Here is a 3452-nt window from a genome sequence, read left to right on the forward strand (position 1 = left end):
ATTGCACGCCCCGGGAAGGCCGTCCGAAAAATTTCGGCAGCATCTCCCCAGTAACTATGACAATTCCCCTAGTACAAACAAATATACACAGCCACAGGCGGCTGGACTAAGGACTACACGTCCATGTAAATCACAACTACCACAAACAACTATAAAATAAGGCCTACACGGCCACACAACCACAACACATGTACAAATAACTCATATGCACCAAAAGCAACACATACTAAGCGAAAACATCAAAATCCGAAACAATATCCGATAACAAGTACGAATCCAATACACCACAGTCTAAGTCAACACTATGAATCTCACCAGCAATATACTCCATAATCAAAAGAAATACCATAATAAAATGACAACCCAACGAACTACTATATACCAAAAACCCTCTGCATGTGAGATGGAATCCAGCTGCCAGAATCTCCAAGCTCCAAGTACCTATCTGTTACCTGGGGAGAAATCAATGCAACCCCAGGGTCTGGGTGGTGAGCATTAAATACTCAGTGGGTACAGAAGGAAGTGCATGTCAAGATACATAGCAGGAATAAAAAAAGAAACAACTAGTATAGACTGAGAAGGTAATAACAACAAATAACAGGAACAGCAAGGATCATGGTAATAATCATGTTATATCAACAGGATAGAATAGGCATATTCCTACTGTGCAACTGAATAAGAAATCTACATGTAGCATGTATGTAATGTCATACAAATGCAACAGTCATAGCAAACAAATGCAACAATCGGAAAACATATGAGTAAGTAACTACATATATCTATCAACCTACCAACGGTGCATGTAAATACGAAGCAACCATAGCAACCAAAATATCCGTCACTGTCCGCACTCGTCGTCCCAGTCACTCTCCCAGAGCTCAGTGAACTGGGGGCCAGACATGACCTACTGCCAGCTCCAACAACTAACCACTATAGAGAAGTGGGGAGGGGCAGTGTGGCAGGAGGCGATGTAGCCAGTCCTGGTCGCACCCCACTGTGGTGCAACCTCTTACCTATGTGGCACCACAACATGATGCAGGTAAGATCCACCAACAACAACAACCACAATGATATGAATGGATGGTGATCATCCTAATATGTAATAGCTACATTCATTTAGCATGTTCAACAGGGATCTCTAAAGGATGTCGTCAATCAGGATTACAACAGTTAAGAGTTATCTAACAATAGGTAGGAACTCCTAAGGTCAACCAGCATATGTCAACAACAAAGTATAAGGTATCAACTAGGTACTAGTATGAATGACAAGTGTCAACAACATAATATCAGATCATCATAAAGGTCAACCGGAAATGTCAAGCAAAGAGTATCAACAGATGTCAACGGATAAATAAGCTAAGCAACAACAATTTCAACATAGAAGGAAACAACAGGAATAACATGCACTGTAAAGCACCTGTATTGACCAAGTACAGGGTACCCACCTGATCAGATGATCGTCCACAACTATAACTCCCAGAAAATAAGCTCACTCCGTATAATAGGACCAATAAGGATCAAGGTCCTGCAACAAACGATAATACACACTAAATACATCATCGTATTAAATTTATTATACACAAGTACTAACCCAACAAAACTACATAATAACACAACCATCCTCTTAAGTTTCCTAAACCCAACAGACCACCAGTTATCTAATTAATCAATGGGTTAACTATTTATTCATTAGTTAACTAAATTGCAATTTATCCAATTTAACAACTGAAACATTAACCTTAATTAATCAATAGCATAACCTAATCAATTAATAACTTAAATTAAACAATTAATAAATCCACACTTAGCACTACACCAACTAATTAGCCCTAATCATTAACCATTAATCATTCTCAATCACTTTACCCAGTTAAGCAATTAATGAGGATAAGTAACATAACTAATCGGAACTAAAACCATTTAACTAGTTATCAAACCAATTAATATGTGATTAACTCATTAATTATCTCAATTAAACATCCTTTGTTTAACTACACCAGCCTTAATTAATTAACTACCCTTAATTACCGAATTATCATGTCAATCGATCAACTAATCATCTTAATTAATAAAAATCCCTAAATCTTTACCACTGTTTCGGTATAATCGTCGTCCTCTCCTGCGGCAGCGGCGGCTGCTCGACGGGGAACAGTGAAGGGGTGGGCGACAGGGCACGGCGGCGGAGGAAGGAGGTGTGGAGACTGGCTCTGGTCTTCACGCGGCGGCGACGGAACAGGGCTGGTTTGGCGGCGTCGGCTAGAGAGACGGCGGCGACAGCGATCAGGCGTCGTCTTCACACGAACAGCAGGGGACGACGGCGGCTAGGGCAGCAGGCGAAGAAGGGAAGAAGAGGGGAAGGGAGCGGCGGTGCTTGATCGGGAGAAGGTATCGTGATAGGGATACCTAGGTCACTGTAGCTTTATAATAAGGGTTCCTTACCGGGTTGGGTATTAACATCCACTAACCCATTAACCCCTAGTATCCATTATCCTATTAACTGCGGTATTTTACATTCTCTCCCACTAATAAAAATTTGGTCCCCAAATTTATTATCTACCTACTACGATACAGGAAAATACTGTAACAACTAAACATACCTCAATCAAACAAGTGAGGATATCGAGCTCGGATAGTATCCTCCAGCTCCCAAGTAGCCTCCTCGTCCGAGTGATGCTGCCATCCGACTTTAACAAGTCGAATGGTTTTATTCCTCAACTGTCGCTCCTTCCGGTCAATAATCCACACCGGAATCTCCTCATATGACGCATCTGGCTGGAGAGGAGCATGTACTTCCCTCAGGACATGTGAAGGATGAGGCACGTATTTCTGCAACATCGATACATGGAATACGCTGTGGACGCCCGCAAGTGCCGGAGGTAAAGCCAGGCGATATGCAACCTCGCCAATCCGCTCCAATATCTCAAATGGTCCGATATACCGTGGAGCCAGCTTTCCTCGCAAACCAAACCTCTTCACCCCTTTCGTGGGCGACACACGCAGAAATACATGCTCACCTACCGAGAACTCCAATGGTCGACGTCGGCGATCCGCGTAATTCTTCTGACGATCATGGGCCTCTGACATCCGACGTCTGATAATACGAACGAGTTCAGCATCCTGCTGAATACTCTGCGGTCCCAACAACTGCTGAATAAAAAGGCGCCTTTTTATTGTAACGACCCGGCCCCTTGGGCGGCCCAACTGGCGGCCCAATTGGCGGCCCCTCGGCGGTCCCTTGGGCGGCCCAACTGGCGGCCCAACGGCGACCCCTTATGTGTCAACCGACGACCCTCGGCCGTGCCGTTACTCAATTGGTCTTTCCACCCCTGGCCAGTGGATTTTTGCCTTCCCCAGGATTCGAACTCTAGACCTCCAGGATAAGTACTAGAGTTTATGAATCCTGGTAGCCAAGTGAGCGCTACCAGGATTCAGCAGTCTATACTAGTTGTTTC

At 43.9% G+C, this 3452-nt stretch overlaps 1 protein-coding gene across 1 annotated transcript; it reads right to left on the reverse strand.

Annotated features, from left to right (window-relative positions):
- Positions 1-2598: 2598 nt before the first annotated feature.
- On the reverse strand, positions 2599-3084 carry LOC141817266 (uncharacterized). The gene has a single exon (XM_074704943.1). It carries the CDS (start codon positions 3082-3084, stop codon positions 2599-2601), a length of 486 nt encoding a protein of 161 aa, XP_074561044.1.
- Between the last annotated feature and the right edge of the window lie 368 nt (positions 3085-3452).

This window comes from Curcuma longa, unplaced genomic scaffold (genome assembly GCF_044706935.1).
Source record: "Curcuma longa cultivar G26 ecotype Majalengka, Jawa Barat unplaced genomic scaffold, ITB_CL_G26_1.1 contig_19885, whole genome shotgun sequence".
NCBI classification, from domain to species: domain Eukaryota; kingdom Viridiplantae; phylum Streptophyta; class Magnoliopsida; order Zingiberales; family Zingiberaceae; genus Curcuma; species Curcuma longa.